This window comes from Alexandromys fortis, unplaced genomic scaffold, assembly GCF_014885135.2.
Source record: "Alexandromys fortis isolate MF-2015 unplaced genomic scaffold, M_Fortis_MF-2015_v1.1 scaffold_100_3062768_6864082, whole genome shotgun sequence".
Lineage (NCBI taxonomy): Eukaryota > Metazoa > Chordata > Mammalia > Rodentia > Cricetidae > Alexandromys > Alexandromys fortis.
The window spans coordinates 134,691-154,838 of record NW_026067993.1 but is presented as its reverse complement, the minus strand read 5'-3'; the positions used below and the strand labels follow the sequence as shown (position 1 = coordinate 154,838).

Sequence of the window (20,148 nt, the reverse complement as noted above, 5' to 3'; positions counted from 1 at the left end):
AAAGAGTGCATAAAACAATAATATTTCTGCAGCAAAAAAGTAAGTCAGAAGGGCTATACTATTAATGACTCTTTAAAAGCAGGCCTACATCAGGAAAATGATATGATACATAAATAAATAGGGTGCAGAAATAGAATTTACTTGTCTGAAGCTCACATAAATAGTAAAAACTTAATGTGAAGAATTTTTTTTTTTTTTGGTTTTTCGAGATAGGGTTTCTCTGTGGCTTTGGAGCCTGTCCTGGAACTAGCTCTGTAGACCAGGCTGGTCTCGAACTCACAGAGATCCGCCTGCCTCTGCCTCCCTAGTGCTGGGATTAAAGGCGTGCGCCACCATCGCCCGGCAAGAAATTATTTTATACATGAAATGGAAATAAGATGGAAAATAACACTAAATCCAAGCATGCACATACACACACATACACACAAACATGCATGTATACACAGAAATATATACATGCACACACAGACATGTATATAAATAAGCACACATACACAGGCACATACACACATACATATGTGTGCACATGCACTCATATACATGTTGTGCATACCAAAGTACCTGTATACATACATATGTGCACATATGCACACATAGAAGTATGCACACTCATATATTCACACACATGCACACAGGTATACCCATTCCCATGCTCACACAGTGCACAGAAACTGCTGATGATTGCTAGGAAGTAAAGAGAAAATTTAAAAGTAAAAAGATAACCATAACCAAAGGCTAGAGTGGCCACACAAATATATAACAAAGGAAATTTTTAAGACAGCGAGTGTTACCAGAGAGAAAGTGGACATTTCACAATAGTGTCAAGATCATTTCATTGGGAAGCCATGAAACAACAGAGCTGACTTACAAAAGTGTTTCAAAATACATGAAGTTCTTAGAAATTGCCAGAACTCGAGGGGGAAATAGACAAATTCACAAGTGCAGTTCAGCAGTTTAAAATTTTCTTGGTCAATTGCTAATGAAATGTCTTAGTAGTCAGCCTTTTTTTAACTGTAACAGTATTCTGTTAAGATTTTTTTTACAGCACATTTTATATTTTTATTAAATTAATTAATTTTTAAATGATCTTTTCTCATGCCTTTTGTGGGTCAGAAATGGACAGGCTGAAATTTACTAATGATAAAGCATTCAGTGGTTTCAGTCCACCAGAGTATGTAATGAGAATTTTGAAACTTAACTAGTTATATGGGAAGTCAGTGTGTGATCATGAAAACTAGGAAACAAAGAGAAATAAGAATTATTCTCTTTCTGAAACTAATATCATGCCATGGCTTGACATACCAGAGACACAGAGAGCACAGAAAGGCCTGAAGCTACTACATCATGAGTCTAAAATCAGCAAAGTGCAAACCACATATGCATGGTTCTCCTGATATAAAAGGGAAAAATACCAAATTAAGGAAACATGGAACAACTTTTTTAAAAAGAGAATGATCCCACATATCTAACAATGGACCTACACATACATGGGTATCTACTTGGATGAGAATATAGTGAAGGAAGTTTGATTGACCAGGGCTTTGTGGAAAGCCTGCAGTGGTGATTCGCAGTATTATATTCCTGGTCTTGCTGGTGTTTACAAAAACAATATACATTGTAATAACTCAATAGTTAATTCACAGGATTATACTGGTTTCTGCAATCTATTTTGCTGTATGCTAAAATAAGTACAAAAGAAAAAGATATGGAGGGATTGAGTATGGGAGACGAGAGAGAATAAGGGAGGGGAGGAGAGAAGGAAGGGAAGTACGTGGACAGGAGAGAGAGAGATTGAAGATACGATAACCAACTGCAATGCATGGACCACAGTTGAGCACTGTTTCACATACATTACAAAACACAGAGAAAACCTGAATATTCTGAGCGTGGAACACAGATAATAGCAATAAATCATTACTTTTAAGTGGGGCAATGGGGCCTTAATTATACTGTTGATGGGATTTAATTTAGAGATGCACACAAAGTATTTACAAATGACAATATTAGTATTAGTAGTGAGGTGACATTAACAAATTCACGCTGAAAAGCAAAACCTCGCTGTGGGAAGCTTCCTTGTCTACCAACATGACTTCTTCTCAATTCTATGTGTTCCTATACACATTCTATCCTTCTTCTCATTTTCCCATGCATGGCCTCTGCCTAGGATTCTCTCTCAGAACAAGACAGATTCCACTCCTATCATGGATTGCTCCCCGGGTCATGCCTGCAGACCATTACCTATGTGATGTCCTTTTAAGGTGACTTTCTACTGCACTCACTGCTGGACTCTTCTATTCACATACAAATACACTGGCTAAAGATAAACAGCTCCCTTAGGCACAGAGTGGGGTTCAGCATGATAAATGACATGTAGGCCCAGCTCCGTGCAATCTCAATAGGTACACACAATTCAACACGAGTACCATGTACGCATGTGGTACATATGTACACATGCAGGCAAACACTTACTCATGTAAAACAACATTGAATACATCTTTTTTTTTTAAAAAAAAGTATAATGTTAAGTCCCACAAAGTAGTAGAGAGAAAATGTTCTGGTTTTCATAAGAAAATTTGATATCCTGTGAGAGCAGTTGACTCTTGCATACTTCATATCAAATTATTCCAATTTTTGAATTTCCTGTCTCCATGAATGGTGATGCTAATAACCAAGATACGAGAAATGGTACTCTGGAGTAAGTTGTGGACTTAGTAAATATCACATAAATCCAGAGATGTCTAAGACATCAGGGTGACAGGTTGATAGACAAGCAGAGAGCAGTTGCTATCTTGTGTAAGAGTCTGAAACTAAACAGTCACATTGCACATAGAGAAATGGATGCATCTCTGTGATAATTGAAGCATTCACTAATTGAAATAAAGTGAGAAGCCTCACTGGGAGGTGGTGACACACACGCCTTTAATCCCAGCACCTGAGAGGTAGAGGCAGGTGGATCTCTCTGAGTTTGAAGCCAGCCTGGTCTACAAAGCAAATTGCAGGACAGCTAAGACTGTTACACAGAGAAACTGAAAGAGGGGGAGGGAGGGAGAGATGGAGTTGGGAAGTAGGGAGGGAGGGAAGGAAGGAGGGAGGGGGAGAGAAAAAGTGGGTAAGTCTGTCTCTAGAGAGTCAGTGCAATGATTGAAGACATAAAATCTAGATAAGAGATTGAGAAAATAATCACTTCTATGTAACTATTGCCAAGGCAGAGTCCTCACAGTTTGTAGATGGCTCAATGGGTAAATCATTTGCTGTACAACATGGGAACTTGAGTTTGGATCCCCCAAACCCACATAAAGTGTCACTTGTGGTGAGCACATCTGTAACCACATCGAGACTGGCGGGTTCTGCAGTATCACAGATTTACTAGTCTAGGTGAAGTGGTGGGTTGTACATTCAAAGCAAACCTGTTCGAACAAGTGAGGAGAGAGTGACACACAGACAAGTGAACACACACACATGTATAAGTCTGTGTATACACACACATATATACACAACATACATATTAACATACATATATATATACACACATGAACATGCATACACAAATATACCCACATATACGCAAGTACAGAAATATACACACATGTGCAAGCACGCACGCACGCGCACACACAGTGCAATTATCTGTTTAAAGGAGAAGAGACAATGAGAACACAGCCACTCCTTCTATCTTCTGGTTATGACGAAACTAATGTGGGTTGCGTTGTTTTCTTTTTCTTTTTGTTTCTCATTTCTCTGCCTTTGTCTAATTGACTGGTACCTTTGAGCTCAAGAATTCTGCCACCATGGGGTCAGGACTGAGGTTTTGGGTGGGTGCTTTCTCCAATTTGTTTTGATTACAGTCCTGATATTTCAGCTTTCTACCTTCTGCAGTCATCCTCTGATATATACAGCACTTCTTTTTAGGAAAATGGTCCTCTATAGTAATAGAAATAAAAGTTGGAGGCTTAAAAGTTACATAATTATAATCCATTTCATTAACTTGCCTTCCTTTTACCACCTGCAATTTGAAGAATGTTCAGCTCAAAGGACGAAGAGGAAATGAGTGACTTCTACTTTAATTTTTATTTATTTATTTATTAAAGATTTCTGCCTCCTCCACGCCACTTCCTCCCATTTCCCTTCCCCTTCCCCTATGAAGTCCCCCTCCCTCTTCAGCCTAAAGATCAATCAGGGTTCCCTGCCCTGTGGGAAGTCCAAGGACCACCCACCTCCATCCAGGTCTAGTAAGGTGAGCATCCAAACTGCCTAGGCTCCCACAAAGCCAGTACGTGCAGTAGGATCAAAAACCCATTGCCATTGTTCTTGAGTTCTCAGTAGTCCTCATTGTCCACTATGTTCAGCAAGTCTGGTTTTATCCTAGGCCTTTTCAGACCCGGGCCAGCTGGCCTTGGTGAGTTCCTGATAGAACATCTCCATTGTCTCAGTGTGTGGGTGCACCCCTCATGGTCCGGAGTTCCTTGCTCATGCTCTCTCTTCTTCTGCTCCTGATTTGGACCTTGAGATTTCTGTCCAGTGCTCCAGTGTGGGTCTCTGTCTCTGTCTCCTTTCATCACCTGATGAAGGTTATTATTCAGGAGGATGCCTATATGTTTTTATTTGGGTTCACCTTATTTAGCTTCTCTAGAATCACGAATTATAGGCTCAATGTCCTTTATTTATGGCTAGAAACCAAATATGAGTGAGTACTCCCATGATCCTCTTTTTGGGTCTGGCTTACCTCACTCAGGATAGTGTTTTCTATTTCCATCCATTTGCATGCAAAATTCAAGAAGTCATTGTTTTTTACTGCTGAGTAGTACTCTAATATATAATGCCGTCTGTAAGCTGAGTACTTTATTACCACTGTCAGTGATCTTCAGAACTCTAAAAGGTAGACAGCGCCATTAATAGGATGTGTTCCAAATGGCCTACTGTACTTTATTCTCCCAATGCCCTTAGAAAACACAGTGTCCTATTTCCCATGTTTTGTAGTCAATAACTACATAAGTCAATGATTCTGAGGCTGGGACAAAATTCCTCAACTAGGCAACTTTATAGGTTTTAATGGCTCATAGTGTCAATAATTTGAACTCATTCACTGACTCTATTGCTCTATTGTGCATGACAAGGCAGAATCAACATGGCTAAAAGTCAGGACAGAGGGTAGCTGTCTAACATGCCACATAGATAGTAGAGGGACAGACAGGAAGGGGCCAGGGGAAAAGATAGTCTTAAAATGCAAGTTCCCAGTGACTTACTTCCCTCAACCACAGCCAGCTCTGAGGAATTCACTAATGGGTAGGTGTATTGATGAAGTTAGAGATCTTGTGAGCCAATCACCTGTCCCCAGACCATCACCTGGCAACCAAGTTTTACCACATGAGTTTTTCTGGGATATTTTTATATAAAAACCTAGGTGAGATGCTGTTGGGAAATTTATCAACTACCACTGGGCTAGAAGCCAAGCTTCAACTGTAGGTGTCAAGAGGATGTACTTTGGCTTTAAATTCTGAATTTTTTCAACAGTCCAGCTGCAAATGGACATCCTGGGAGCACAGGCCTTTTCTAGGTTTTTCTAAAGCTTTTCCTGCCTAAGACTGATGCAGAGAGGGGAGTCCAGTCCCTACTTTTAGATCTCAGGGCACTATAAAGGGAAAGACAATACGTGAACATATACTGGTTTGTGAACTAGATGATGGGATATAGAGCAAACTGTGGGTAGTGGGGCCTGGAAAGAATCCCAGTGGTCTGAGGTTAGCGGAGGAAAAAACGAACTGTTTCCATTCCAGAAGTGTGGAGAAAGGGGAACAAGACTGCGCATGCTATTCATGTCGTTTCTTCCTCTGTCATCCTATCTTCTTCACTGTAGGGTCTCCCTTATTCAGGACTTCTGCAATCCTGGCATGAATTGTTCAGTAAGTGACTGTCAGTTGAGGCAGATTTGGTAACTCATCTGAAAAGTATACTATGCTTTATAAGTGATTTACTGAATTCCAAATATCTGGCTGGCCAAAAAACTTCTGGAATGCAGAATGTATTAAAGAATGTTGGTTTAGGGGCTGGAGAGATGGCTCACAGGCTAAGAGAACTGACTGCTGTTCTGGAGGTGCTGAGTTCAATTCCCAGCAACCACATGATGTCTCCTACCCATCTATAATGAGATCTGGTGCCCAGAACACTATATACATAATAAATAAATTAAAAAAATATGACATTTGAAAAAAAAAGAATGTTGGTTTAGTCAAGTAGCTACCCCAAAACATATAGTAAATTCAGAGTGTGATTTTTCTTACTGCCATTTATTATTATTAATTGTAGAACTTATTTTTTTCATGCCACCATGCCGTTCATGTGGTTGAATTAATTCCCCCTTTTTATTGTTTTGGTTGTCTATTTCAAATTCCACTTTATAGAGACTTGTGAAAGGGGGGGTCAATTTTCCCTTCTCCATGAGATGGGAGGAACCCATCAGGAAACTGTTTAATTGGGTGTTTTGTAACTATGTTATGATAACTGTGAAGATCTTCTCCTGCCATGTAGCAGGATGGATGTTAGTCCAGATTGCAGTTTATAGAAACTGAATGTCTTCATGTCCATTGTGATTAAGTTTGGCACAGTACCTCTACTTTAATTTTTTTAAATAAAAAAATTCATTCATACAATATATTCCCTTCCCCGAATTCCTGCCAGACCTAAAATAAAATTAATCACAATTGGCTAGATACTGTTGTGGATGTTTCTCCGAAAATATTCAAAGTATTGTCTTTTGTTTCTGATAAAGACCCCTGTGCTGGTGAGTTTTTATGTGAACTTGGCACAGGTTAGATTTTTTTTTTTTAAGGAGAGGCTGTCAATTAAGAAAATACATAAGATTGGTCAATAGGCCAGACTGTAGGGCCTTTTCCTGATTGATGTTTGATGAATCGTACCACCTCAGGGATGGTAGTCCTAAGGTGTGTAAGAAAGCAGACTGAGCAAGCCAGTCAGCAGCACCGCTCCATGGCCTCTGCATCCCCTGCTCCCTTCAGGGTCCTGCCTGACTGCACTCAGCAATGGAGGGTGACCTGAGAAATTTGAGCTGAAATGAACCCTCTCCTCCCCAGGTTGTTTGTGATTTAGCATAGCCATAAAAAGTCGATGACATTGCCTTAGGAAAGAACATTTGTGAAAAATTACCAGGCTCAGACTCTTGCCATGGCACATGTTATTTGGAAGTTATTCCAATCTCTGTGTGATAGATTTTGAGTTACTGCAAGTTACTGTTTCAACTAGTTAGAATGGTTCTTCATCTCCCACTTTTGCCAACAATCTGTAGAGAGGGATTTTTAACCTTTGGCATGAAGTCAGTGTGTTCATGTTTTCTTTGAGAGCTGGACACTTAGAATTCTGTGGATGTACACAAACACAGCATTTGACATATAGTTTTAGGGCTCCTGAAAACATGAAATTCATTTTTTAAACTGAAAACCAAATTAAATGGACGTTTTGAAACCTTGAGTCTAAATCCAGTCAAATGAATCATCCACTGTGTAGACTGGGGGAACCTAACTCATAGCTCATCTTTGTACCTTTTATGATTATATTTTTTTTGTTCTGTGCTAAGTGTGAAAGTTCTTTCTCTTTGCCCCGTCTTGAATATCCAGCATACAGCACGAAACTGAGCCAATCTTCATTGCACTTAAGAATTGATTGAATAATGGATTTAGACTGCGTTGTAAATCTTCATGAAAATGTATGCCATCTCATTCTTTATTATTATCTGTCTAGCTCTTAACATTGCCTGGCACATAGAAGGCACGTTGTAAATATTTATAAACACTGAAAGACTGAGTTCTCTTTATTGGAAATGGCTGACTTATGAAACTCCACAGAACTCAACAAAGTGAAGCATAGTTTATGCCAAGATTTTCATAGACTCAGAGCATCCATAGCTACCCCTCACTTTTCAGACAGTACATCTTAAATTCTTTATATTTTTACTCCCATTTACCCCAAGTATCCCCTAAAACCTACTCCACATGTAGTGGTCTGTATATTTAATACAACACACACTCTCTGAGCTCTCAATTCTGTGACACGTCTGTGCTGCTTTCGTACATATTTCAATCATGTAACACAAATATTTTATACTCAGTATGCCAAATATTGGTCAAATCACAGGCCCTGTAGACACAGTGCTTATCTACCCCTCACTGGCCCAATAGGAGTTAATTTTCCAGAGGAGGGTGAGCAATGTAGGGAAACTGACATTATAATAAAGCAATGCAAGTAGTATCCAGGAGAAAAAGTACTCCAAGAATGAAGGGAAGTTCTTCACTCTTTCCTGTGCCCAGAGGGTTCTTTTACTTCCTCCACTAGCTCTCAATATTTTCCATCTTGTTTTTAGATCCAACAACAAATTTTTCTCTAGTAAGATTTTTTTCCTGTAGGCTCACTGTTTGATTTTAATTATACACTTCTTGACCCCAGTATGAATTTCTTTTCATTTATGGCAGTCTTCCACTAGGCTGAACACCTATAAATATATTTTAGAAAATCGTGTCTTTTCCAGTCATGTTTTCACACAGTTCCTGTTTTGTAATAGACTTCTCTAATGGAAGCTAGTCCTTACTTTATTGTGACATCATCCTACCCACAACCTTTATCTCCTCACACATTTATTTCCTTTCCAGGATCCTCAAAATCATTTCATGTGCTGTTGCCCACTTACGTGGTGTGGTTGGTTGTCATAGCAACCATTGCGTGGTTGACCAGTTGGTCTTGTGTTTAACTTCTCTCTTTTGAATTCAGAATGAGGAACTAATGGACCAGATCAAAGGGCCATTTGCTAGTCATACAAGTGTTTTTGCTCCATTGAAGAAATTGACTCAGTGCTAACTAGTTTCTTGATTTTGAAAACTTGTTTTTTGTTCTTTGAGTATCCAAATCTTTGTTCATGCCACTTTTCTTCTGAATTCTAAGCAAATGTCTCTGAAGCTATAATAATGATTATTTTCAGGAATAGCTTATTATCTATAAAAATAATGTCTTTAAGACACATACTAAAGAGTCTAGATGTGGAGCTATTTGTATTTAAAAAGATCTAACTAAACTGCAGACTGAGATTAATGTGAGTTTGTAATAGAACAACGTGCTCATTTTCTATACTGCAATATACATATTTAAGATGTAAGCATCCCCCCCTTTTCATTAAAAAAATGCTATTGGACTAACAACTTTGAAACTGTCCAAAAATTCAGTAAAAATATCTACCGCTTCATGCAGAGAAGTATACTTTGCAGTTTAGCCCTAACTCTAGAGAATAGTCTTTTCACACTCTTAGCACTGGTGTTGGCCTTGAGTGTGACACAGATACATGAGTATGGAATAGATACAGGGTTATGACATAGATGCAGTGTATGACATAGATGCAGGGGTACGGCATGGGTTCAGGGGTATGACGTAGATGCAGGGGTAAGGCACAATGCAGGGCCGCAGTATAGGATGATAGCAGAGTGTCAGGTGGAATTAAAAGTAAAAGCTTTGAGACCAATGTACTTTGATTCACAATAGAAACAAATATATCCAGTTCCAATCCCAGTCCTAGCACTACCAAGTCATAAGAAATCAGCAGTTAACTTCTACACATCTTTGTTTCCTCATTCATAAAATGGGGTCAGAAGATTACAAACTTTGTACGTTTGGGACACGTGAGATAATATAACATCTTAAACACATGTCCTTCTGTAATTTTTATAACCCTGGCTTTTGAATAACAATTTTTGACTCTTAGTTCAGAATCCAGTGAGAGACCTTTATTCTGGCACCTTGCAGCGAGTTTTAGCTCTGTGCTGTGCTGTCTAGGATGACTCTTTATCTACCTCATTTCTTTTCCTATCAGCAAAACTGGGACACGTTCAGCCTGATCTGCCTGCTTCACAGGGATTTAAGAACAGCTAAGTCAACAAATGAAGGAACGCTATCTGGTGGCTGTTCAAATGAAATGTGCTGTCCCGTCAAATAGAGTTCTAGAGACATAATCAAATCAGCCCAAACCACGTCTGACATGAATTCATTATAAGTTGTCAACATTTCTGACTTCCTACTTTGGGGTAACCTCAGGGTCCTGTTGTGACAAGCATCTGGAAGGGCTGCTTACCCAACAGAAGAAACGGATTGAGAAAGTGTCTTACCTGTGCCAGTATCAGTTCCTCTTAATGTCCATGAGGCGCAACTATATTTCCTCTGACAAAGTCTTGCAAAATGCATTTCTGAGGATAACTGTCATCTTTCAAAATCCACAAGCCAGGAATTGAAGTAAAAAAGAGAGAGAGAAAAAAAAAACACTTCAGCATCCAGAACTTCAATGTTAAATGTGTAAAATACAAGAACTTTAAAATACAAGTCAGTAACAGATATCCAGGAACTTAAAGATCTCAAGTCCTTAAAGATAATGTATTATTTTGTCATTCACAAATTAAGTTTTAAACGAAAAACCAAATTTGAAAGTAAATATTTAAAGTACATTTTTGTCACACGTGATGCATTGACTTTTTATAAATAAAACCACACAACCAGAGACTAAGACATAAACAAGACTATGGTTTTTATTTTGCAAGAGATGCTGCAGTTTTATATTTTAAATAGCAGCTGGTTTGTATCAAAATATGAGCTAGAAGCAGAAATAACTTCTTGACCCTATACATTTTGGGGTGGCAGATTAAAAGTGGTTTTTAGTGAATACTCTTTTGAGAAAAATGGAATTAAGTTAAGAGAAGAACACAAAATGTTGTTTGAAAATGGCTAACAGAGAAATTCAATGAAATAGAATAGTCAAGAATGCCGAAATTCAGGTTTACCAAAGTGATGCAATTCCTGGATAGACAGAGTCAGCGAGGAGGGACAGGAAATGGTGCATGACTGTCATAAAGCAGGGCTTGCAGCTGTCCATATTTTCTTAGTTTTCACTGCAAAACATGAATCTTGCTTCACTATCAAGAAGGGATTCCAAGAGTTTGAAAACTGAACCTGAGACAGAAAGCTCGATTTTGATGTCTTATCTTGAATTAGAAGTTTAATTTCTCTTATGCACAAAAACTTAAAGTTGTACTTAATCCATATACTTTTTATTGTAAATAACATTGTCCGGATACTTGACTAAATAGTTTTATGAAAATTATACCATAGGTATTTGGATGTTCTATGTAAAATGAGGTGTAAAAGCCACTTTACGTGTGTTATGTGTGTCCATGTATCTAAACAGCAAACTGCTTTTCTTATTCTAGGGTTGTACTGAAATCGTGGATTTTCATAATGTACTACCTGAGGGTATGAACTTGACCTTTTTCATCCCCTTGGTTTCAAATAACGGCAATTATACATGTGTGGTCACATATCCGGAAAACGGACGCCTCTTTCACCTCACCAGGACTATGAGTGTGAAGGTGGTAGGTAAGCATGACTTGTCGTTCACAAGTGTATCATGGAAGGGCTATGATTTTATTTAGGCTCTTAATGGGTTATTATACACAATCACACAAACTCTACTAAAAAAAAAAGATACAGAATTTATTTGCTTCCCTAACCCCAGAGCCTGTAAGCAGGGCCATGTACAAAGTAAGCAATCAGTAACTGTTGGTTAACTTACTGCATATGTGAATGAGCAACAAGCATGCCAGGGTGTCAGGGAACAAGAACACAGCTGGATAGATGGGTGCTTATGGTCTATGGGTGCTTTTGTTAGTCATGTGTCTTTGATCAAGGCCCAGGAGTCAGCTGCATAACAAGAGAGAGGGAGAACGGCTTGGGATGGAGACCGTGTGTAACAGGTTTAAGTATACTTGAGTCATCTTTCTTCATACCCTAGCTTTTAGTAGATGGGGACACCACCTAAAGGTACTGCATGAGTTAGTGGAAAGATTTTCAATTCCAAGTCTCTGTTCGAGACTGTTTCCTTGAGTGAATCTGCTATCGGATCCAATACAAATTACCACAATAAAAGGGAAAAAAATTAATAGTGCAAGTTTTTAACGCAACACCAGTAAAATCTAAATCCATCAGTTCTGTGATCACATTTCTTCAATTACTTTTGGAATGATGCTATGTTGGGAATGAATTCACGAGGAACAAAGAAGGCTGAATTTAGAATCTGAGTGTGCTTTAGAAACCAGATGAATTATATCACATAATGTTGATCTCAGAAGTTGTTTATAATTTATGTGCCTATATGCGCGTAGTTTTATCTGTGTTTGGAAAGTGAGAACAGGTGTTCTTGGTAACAGATTTAGGTGTAAAGTAATTGACAGACACAGCTAAGCTGTAGAAGTCTGCAGAAATAGGAACGGTGGGCTATGCCCCAAAATAACAATACACAAATTGTATTCTTTTTTTTCCATTTTTTTAAAATTTATTTATTTATTAAAGATTTCTGTCTCTTCCCCACCGCCGCCTCCCCTTTCCCTCCCTCTCCCCCAATCAAGTCCCCCTCCCTCGTCAGCCCAAAAAGCAATCAGGGTTCTCTGCCCTGTGGGAAGTCCAAGGACTACCCACCTCCATCCAGGTCTAGTAAGGTGAGCATCCACGAAACTGCCTAGGCGCCCACGAAACCAATAGGTCCAGTAGAGAAAGTGGGAAGTACTCTACAACACGTGGGCACAGGAGACCACTTCCTACGTATAACCCCAGCAGCACAGACAGTAAGGGCCTCATTGAATAAATGGGACCTCCTGAGACTGAGAAGCTTCTGTAAAGCAAAGGACACTGTTGCTAAGACAGAAAGGCAACCCACTGACTAGGAGAAGATCTTCACCAACCCCACAACTGACAAAGGTCTGATCTCCAAAATATATAAAGAACTCAAGAAACTAGACCATAAAAGGCTAATCAACCCAATTATAAAATGGGGCACTGAGTTGAACAGAGATCTCTCAACAGAAGAAGTTCAAATGGCCAAAAGACACCTAAGGTCATGCTCGACTTCCTTAGCGATCAGGGAAATGCAAATCAAGACAACTTTAAGATACCATCTTACACCTGTCAGAATGGCGAAAATCAAAAACACCAATGATAGCCTTTGCTGGAGAGGTTGTGAAGAAATTGTATTCTTTTAAAACTGCTTGGCCCACTAGCTCTAGCCTCTTACTGGTTAACTATCACATCTTGATTAACCCATTTCGAATAATCTGTGTAGCACCACGGGTGATGGCTTACCAGGAAGGATCTTAACCTGCATCCATCTTGGAGAGGAGAGTTATAACATCTGCCTGAATCTGTTTCTTTCTCCCAGCATTCTGTTCTGTCTACTCTGCCTATCTAAGCTGCTGTCCTATCAAAGGCCAAGGCTTTTAACTTCTTTATTAACCAATGAAAGTAATACATAGACAAATGACCTTCCTCCATCAGAAGTCATTCTTAAATAACCTTCAAATGACACAAGTTTACTTTTCAAAACTGTGACACATTGGGCATTTATTAAACTTCACTAAAGGATACTTTAGTATATTGTACTTAACTTGTTTTTATATAATTTATTCCTATTAATGAAACTGGGGGTGAATTTTATTTACCATAATTAGAGTTAAAGAAAATATGCTCTTCAAAGTAAAATATACTTGTGTATATATGATTACTATATGGAGAAATCTGTGTGAGAACCTGGTCAGTCTTTAAACACACACTATTAAATACCATACCTGGGTTAGAGAGGTGCTTCAGAGGTTAAAAACACTGACTTTTCTTCCAGAGAACCCAAGCAACCTGAGATTCTCTTCTGTCCTTCATGTGCACCAGACACGAATGTGATACATAGGCATACATGTAGGCCAAACATCCATATTCATAAAATGAAAATAAATAAATTTTCAAAGAACACCACACTGCAAAACTCTTTCAAGGTACTTTAACATATATTTATAGACCATACAAACAGCAGCATTTCCATGCATGGACATTTGGCTAGTAATCTAATATTAATCAGTCATACATGTAAAAGTGTCCTTAAATTTTCCATGTAGCTAAATATTCATTTACTATTATCTAAGTCTCATACTAAACATTCTGAGTATCTGAGGGAGAAATACTTGGACAATAAGCTTAAATAATAATCAAGGTTTACAAATTGAAAGCACATAGTTCCATGTGTGGAATATGTGTGGGAAAAGTAACTTGGAAATTAAAAGAGGATGAAGAAAGAGAAGAAATAAGACATGAAAGTTGTTATTTCTAATATGGCAAGAGAGGTCTATGCCACATGAGCACTGGAAATTGAGAACACTGCTAAAACAATCTACCCACCCCCTAAAAAATGGAGGGGGTTCCATATATTTCATTTGTATTTTTTCAAAGAAAAAACTTTTTCTGTGCTCACAACACTTCTGCCACTAAATGTGCGAATTTTCCACACCAAGCAATTCTCCAGTTCTCTGAGACACCATCTGTGTTTCCTACATTTTAATTCATTTTGATACTAAATACCTGGAGTTTGCACAGACCACACAGATTGAGGGCTTTGCCTTCAAAGAATCTGAGGGGCTCAAAAGCTCTTGGTTCAGGAACTGAGGACTAAATGTAACTATCAGAGGTCTACGATGAAAGATGCTCACGCCACCCACAGCACTCAGGAAATTAAAGGGCTCTCAGGAGTTCTGTGTTAGGGATAAGTAATAGCGATGAATACATATTTCCTATTACATCACATTTCATTTTCAAAGAGTGACGTCCAGGAATTGGGTATATATTAGGCCATAGACCTTCTCAAGAATTGACAAACTATGCCAGGAAGTTGAACAAGTTGGATGCAGAGGTTTGCATAAGCCTGAATGATTTAACATCCATCCCCCTTTTGCATTTCCTATTGTAGGCTCGCCAAAAGATGCATTACCACCCCAGATCTATTCTCCGAATGACCGTGTTGTCTATGAGAAAGAACCAGGTAATTATCGGTGTAGTTCCTATGTTTGGTTAGAGTCTCTTAATTACAAGAAGCAAAGCATAGGTTACCATGAAGCAGTAAAGGATATTTGGACGGAAGTGCATGGGTTTCAAGTGAAATGTGAGGGAAAGCCATGGCATGTAAGGACTCGGGAGTCTGAGCTTCTCTTCCAGTGCAGGTCCTTGTCCTCTGCTCCTTGCTTTCCTGTGTTTACGATCTGACCAAAACTTGACTTTTCACAGCACTTTGGTTTGCCGAGGCCTCAATAAAAGCACAAGATGGCTTTTAAGTTTCTGCTTCCTCTTCAGAGCGTGAAGCTTGGAATCAGACAGGACTGAGAGCATCATAGAAAAAAACAGATTCATGAACACTGCCCTGGGCCGCCCATAAGTTTTCATAACTTTTTATTCTAGAAAGAAATCATTCATAAATTACCAATAAGAGAGTGTTTTGTTGTTCTTTTGATTAAGAGCCTTCTACAATAGAGTAGAAAATCACGGAAAATTCTGACACTTTTACGTCATCTTCTGTTCTTAAATTTAGCTAATGTTTTTGTTATTTTTCATATCAGTCCCAGTTCCCTCTCCCTTCCCTCCTCCTGCTCCTCCCACCATCTCCCCCACCCCAACACCATCCACTCCTCAGAGAGGATGAGGCCTCCCATGGGGAGCCAACAAGGTCTGTCACATCACTTGAAGCAGGACCAAGGACTTCTTCCCCGTATCTTAACTGAGGAAGGTAACCCTCCCGAGGGAATGGGTTCCAAAAACCAGTTCATGCACTATGGATAAATACTGGTCTCACTTCCAGTGGCCCCCTAAATTGCCCAAGCCACTGTAAAACCATTCTAGACCTGTGAGAAGTATAGAAGAAAAGTTGTTTGTGTGGATTGAAACTATAAAGCCAGAGATCATGTAGGTGTATTGCCCAAAAGGCAATGTTCTGATGAGTTTTCAGATATGATTTGGCTCGTAAGGAGTAGAGGATGTATTAAGAGTTGGTCGCTCTAAAATAGACTGCGTTTCCTAGGGTTAATATGAGCTTTGTTTAAGAACTTGAACAATATTGTCACCGCTGAAGTAAAAACCTATCAGCAACCCAAGTACGTTTCATCTACTTACTGGGTTGCACTTCCAAAGCATTCCTGAACTCATGTTCATTTTCCTTCATTATGGAAACAATGATTCATAATCTGTACGGTGAAGTGAGAGAGGCCACCCATTGTAGTGAAAGGTTTGGAGCCAGTGTTAGTCAGTTTATCCCAAGATAATTAGAGGTTTCTTCAGAGCTTGGGCAATAGTGAGCCAAGAGTACAAGCATAAAGCAGAATTATTCTCAGCAGGCTGGTGTGACAGTTCCAAGCTGGGTCAAATCCTTCCCCAGTTCTTATTAACAATTTGACCTACAAACAATGCTGCTTAACACGTAGACATTTCAACTTTTGCTTCTGTGGGCCATTAATTTTTAAAAGACTTCATGCTGTTTGATTAAGAATAAATGCCTACGGTAGGGAAGACTTATTTGGGAAGGAGGGCAACACAGAAGGACAGGGAAGGAGGAGGAATATATAATACCAAGGGTGTTTTAAGAAGCTGGAGAGAATTATGATGTTTTATGTTCACTTCAAATTACATTTTACATATATGAAGTTATGCCACTTGGGATAAAAATGCTCCCCACAAAAATAAAACATAGACGATTTAACAAAAACCTAATGCCAGGCATATGATATCTTCGTTCATGTTGTTGGTCAGGAGAGTCCAAAAAGTTCCCAAAACAATACAGGCTGTCACTATTGTCCTTGAATGCCTCTCAGAAATTGAAAGTAAGACCTTATCACTGATGATCTAGCAAACTTTGAAGTCAGAACTTTGGGGATTCAATCTAAATCTAACCTAGAAGTCTCTCCTCTGAAGACTAGTTCTCATAATGTGGGAAGGAGATATGCAAGCTTTCAAAGGAGAAAAGCAGCCAATAGTTCTACCCATCTGTAAAGCTGACAAACTAAAATAGCCAGAAGATCAAGGTCTCACAAAAGGTGCAATAACAGCTCTAGAACAGCCACCTAGTTAGACTTAAAGTCATCTTGATCATTAGGAATTCATGCCTACCTCTGTAAACATAGCTAGCTGGTGAGATTATGAAATCTAGAAGAGCATCTAGTATTACCCTTTGAATAAACCGGTATAATTTCTAACTGCTGTGTAAATACCCACAGCTAGGTATAGCTCTCACCCCTCATCAAAGAAGCCTCGTTTTGCAGCAAGGGCATAATGATCAAAATGTAGAGATCAACTGACTACGTGGTACCCATCGCTGTTGGCACATCTATCACAGTTCCTTTACCTACAGCTCAAGGCAAACATATAATTATACATCTGTAATTTAAGTAACTGTTTCGTGGACTCATATACACCCCCTGGCTCTTATATCCTTTCTGCTTTACCTCTATTAATGTTTCCTGAGCCATGGAAGGGTTGTTCTAAATGGGAACATTTAGATTTAGACACGCAACAGTCACTAATTTTTTTCCAGTACCATAGCCATTGTTAAGTTGCCCATGTTTTAGTAAATAGAACCCACACTCATGCTCATGGAAACAATCCTAATTATATGCAGGGCTTAACAAAAAAAAAAAACATCGACATATGAGAAGACTTGGTGAAAATAAGGTACTCAGGGGAGTAGAGGGAGGATGGCTTAGACAGGATGAAAATAGCCAAACTTTCTTATGTAAATGTCTATGATTCTGAAAGAAGAAAACATAAGAATAAAAAAGAATAAAGGAAAACAATAGTAAGCACAAGCATTTAGTTTTACCAAGTTCACAGCAATTGTGCTGGTCTTGACATGATTGCTAGCACTATTATCCCCACTGGTGACCCTCCCTCATCTCATGGACCATCTCAGCTACATAACTTAGAACTGATTTTTTTTAACTAAGTTTCTGCATGTTTGGAGATGTGGATTCCCTGGCCTTCTCTTGGTAATGTTTCATCCTCCTTGGATAAGGACCCATCACCTAAGGACTCTTTTATTGGTCTCTGTGGTTGAAAGAGAATAGCCATGATAGACTCATATATTTGAATTCTTAGTGCACAGTTTATGAAACTGTTTGAGAAGGAGTAAGAGCCATGGCTGGGAGTAGACTTTGATGCTACAAGATCTCCTATGATATTCTATGTTAGCTCTCTCTGCCTCACATTTTTTGATGAGATGCGATCTCTCAGTTCCTGTTCCAGCACCATGTCTGCCAAACTCTTGTGATGGTCATCATTTCCAACCCTCTGGAACCGTGAACCCCAAATTAAATGTTCTCTTTTATATCGTGCCTTGGTCATGGTGAAAAGGAACTGAGACAGTCACACTTTATGAGGGAAATAACAAAAGGGAAGGTTTGGGCCTGAGAAGAATGCTGTCAGAGTACCTCTGGCACTTTAGAGCATATTTATATAGTGATAGAAAATGGCCATTTTGGTAATTGTATGTACAGTTGCTGGGCTTCTCTTCTTGGTTTTATTTTATTTTTTGTGCATTTGGTGTTAGAATGATGAATGGTTTATTGGCTTGTAGTGGCCACTAGAGAATCAGGCACATATGAGTCATATGAAAGATGCATATTGATGGATTAATATGGGTTAACATCATCTATTCAATCTGTATGCTTGTCAGGAGAGGAGCTTCTCATCCCCTGTAAAGTCTATTTCACTTTCATCATGGACTCCCACAATGAGATCTGGTGGACCATCGATGGAAAGAAGCCTGATGATGTCACAGCTGACATCACCATTAATGAAAGGTAACATGGGTGTATACAGGCCCTCTAGTCATTGTCAGTCTCGGGTCTTGATATGCACCATTCAATGTGCATGATGATTGTTTTTCCTTTAATAAAATGTAGCAAGATTTTCAGTGGCTGCATCCCAAAGCAGGGCTATAGGACTTGCAATGCAAGTACACACACTTGATAGATTGCATGCCAAAATTTGGTATTACATTGTCTTGAGTCCGGGTACCTTCACCACAGTTGGTACAGGCATGTGCTATATTGTCTTAAGCTCTACAGACTTCACATGTTTATGCTATGATTCTCATTTAGAAACATTTGGGATGTATCTCCCTCATGAATCTAAAGATACATGAGAAGGAGAAATATTGGGATGTGGCTACCTGGAAGGATTTGGGTTATAATCTTCCTCACTCCTGGAGCATGGGTCTAGATATTTGCTTCTCTTCTAATTATGTATATTTCTTCTATTACTATAACCATACATTTCCTATCTTCCTTTGATACTTGAGAATTACTTGTTAAATACTAACATTTTTTGTTCTTTAAATTTCACTTTAAAAAGTAAATGTGCAAAACTCTCAAAGAGCTAATTTTTTAAAAAGCTGATGGGTAATAATGCTGACCTCTCTTAACATGTCCAACTGAGTCATTTTATCCTTAAGCAAACTTGATATTTTTAAGAATTTAACAAAGGGGGTGTACAGCTCTCTGAAGACTGAAGATTTCTCTATAAGTGAGTTATAAATTGCTAGAGAGGATTGTTTTGCTATGGAAATCAATATATCACAGTGGTCAAGCATGTGCCAGAGTGGCAGAAGTCCCCAAGTTTTATCACCTTGTGCCAACAGACCTTAAGTTCATTGTATTTCCACAATTCAAAACCTGTTTCTTTCCTACTAGTAAGTTAAGATATTTTAGAAATTATAAAATATCTACTTTGAACAGCTTCTTATCCTTACATAGGACAGTTACAGCAGAGATTTAAATAGTATATGATATATAAATGATTGAGAAGGAATGGGTGTTGCAGGAAGAGTTCTTAGGGGACTCTGTCAGTTTGGGAGGATTAGGAGGCATTTCACAGATGAAATAGTTTTCAAATCAAATTTGCTAAGTTACGAAATGAAAGCTGGTAAAAAGAAATGTGTTCAAAGACTTTAGGGAAGCAGAGGAAAATTGGAGGGAAAAAAAGCCTCCCAACATGTCATGTTTTGTAGAAGGAACTACATGATGAAAGGTTCAGCTTGAGACCCCAAGGGACAGTTACTGATCAGTTCGGGATTCTGAGAATTGAGATTCTCCTCTTCATATTAAATGAATCCTTATGAGAACAAAGTCATGTTATTCCACTTTGCTGCAACTAAGACAAACTTGCAGTGTTCACGAGAGCAGGAAAATAAGTTTGGGAGAAAACTACTTGTCCCTAAACAAAGTTTTGTGACTGACACCTGTCTTATCTAAAGGA

The 20,148-nt window shown here is 38.8% G+C and overlaps 1 protein-coding gene across 2 annotated transcripts in view; it reads left to right on the top strand.

The window, feature by feature from the left end:
* The window catches only part of Il1rap (interleukin 1 receptor accessory protein), a 139,765-nt gene that overhangs the window by 98,320 nt on the left and 21,297 nt on the right, over positions 1-20,148 (top strand). For both annotated transcript variants that reach the window (XM_050160013.1, XM_050160014.1), the window contains exons 5-7: positions 11,250-11,415; positions 14,822-14,893; positions 18,566-18,692. In XM_050160013.1, coding sequence (XP_050015970.1) covers positions 11,250-11,415; positions 14,822-14,893; positions 18,566-18,692 — 365 coding nt within the window. The remainder of the gene's footprint in view (positions 1-11,249; positions 11,416-14,821; positions 14,894-18,565; positions 18,693-20,148) is intronic.